The sequence below is a fragment of the Branchiostoma belcheri genome, unplaced genomic scaffold (assembly GCF_001625305.1).
Source record: "Branchiostoma belcheri isolate BF01 breed outbred unplaced genomic scaffold, Haploidv18h27 scaffold19, whole genome shotgun sequence".
In the NCBI taxonomy this organism is placed as follows: domain Eukaryota; kingdom Metazoa; phylum Chordata; class Leptocardii; order Amphioxiformes; family Branchiostomatidae; genus Branchiostoma; species Branchiostoma belcheri.
In genome coordinates this window covers 1,451,952-1,453,359 of record NW_017803379.1, presented here as the reverse complement: position 1 = coordinate 1,453,359, position 1,408 = coordinate 1,451,952, and the positions used below count along the sequence as shown (strand labels likewise).

At 36.0% G+C, this 1,408-nt stretch overlaps 1 protein-coding gene across 1 annotated transcript in view; it reads left to right on the top strand.

The window, feature by feature from the left end:
- Positions 1 to 1,408, top strand: part of LOC109467932 (60S ribosomal protein L9-like) — a 6,970-nt gene that overhangs the window by 4,077 nt on the left and 1,485 nt on the right. The window contains exons 2-3 of the mRNA XM_019766092.1: positions 554 to 601; positions 806 to 885. Of these exons, the coding sequence (XP_019621651.1) occupies positions 556 to 601; positions 806 to 885 (126 nt within the window). The 5' untranslated portion in view covers positions 554 to 555. The remainder of the gene's footprint in view (positions 1 to 553; positions 602 to 805; positions 886 to 1,408) is intronic.

Sequence of the window (1,408 nt, the reverse complement as noted above, 5' to 3'; positions counted from 1 at the left end):
TACCAACAGAATGCACGACACGTAGAAATCGAAAAGATTTAGAGCTTAAGTACCATGTCAAGATACAACGTATATACTGTATAGCGTGTATAGTAAAAAAGAATCTAGCACAACGCTGTCGTAAACTCAAGTCCAGTAACAAATTTTTACTGACAGAAATCGCACCCTAAAAAAAATAACGTGGTAAAATAAAATTATATTTTAAGATACAGTAAATGAATTTTCCGCCCCTTCCACGTATGGTATTTGCTTCAAAAATATGAAATGCAAATACAGCTATAAGTTCTGGTGGTAAATGTTATTTGAGTAATTCGTGTTGGGAAGGAGTGTCAAGATTTGGTCCATGTTTTGTGACACGTACAAGTTCTGATGGTCAAAAATCATTGTTTCACAATTTGTGAGAATAAAAGTTTTCCTTGTATAATAAGTTCACAATTTAGCCTCAGCATTTTGTCAAATTATAATATACTAGTAGTCTACAAGCTTAAGTAGCATTTGTATATATTTTCTGTATTTGAACGTGATGTTGACTTGGCTGTGCCTTTTTTTATAGCCATGAGGACCATCAAGTCTAGTGAGGAGGTGAAAATCCCCCCGGGGAGTAAGTATTGAAGTTTTAATTTATGTAATGATATGTATTTTGTTTTAATCTTAATTTGGAATGAGTCAGCCCTACCATATACAGAAGTTCTATGTATATCTAAACTTAATGTCTGCATATATGTCAAAGTGGAAAGTCGAATTGTTGGTGTTACGTTAACCATGGCATGAGTCTCTAATAAGGTTTTCCATTCTTTCTTTCCAGTCACCGTCACTGTCAATGCCCGAGTGGTCACTGTGAAGGGCCCAAGGGGAACCCTGAAGAAAAGCTTCAAACATCTCAATGTAAGAATCACTTCATCTTTGATAGTGATAACAAGTCATAAGGTGACATATTATAGTATACATGTTGCAAATAGCAAGGTATAAATATACAGGCCTTGTTAGTGTCTGAATCACTAATCTCCAACAGCCTTCTCAAAAAAATTTAGAGTAGGTGGCTGATAAGAAAAAGTAGCAGGCGAGCCACGAAGTGGAAATCGTAAAAATTAGACCCCTAAACATCGTTTTTGGTACATTCTGAGCAGCTTTTATGGCAATCTTGTGGATCCAAAATTTACTGTTCGTGCACAAATAATTCCGGAAAAAGGCTGTATTAAAATTTGTTTGCCGCTCCGATCGTATTACGCGCGGTCCTTGCGCCCGGCCACAAAATGCAGAAAAATAAAGAAAGCATATTTAAATGTCAATTTGATCGAAAAAATAATCATTGGGATGTGAAAAAATGTCACAGTTTCGCTTTTTGGAAGTTTTGTTTCTGTTTTGACGGTTTAATTCTAGCGGGGTGCGATCCATAAATGCCCTATGG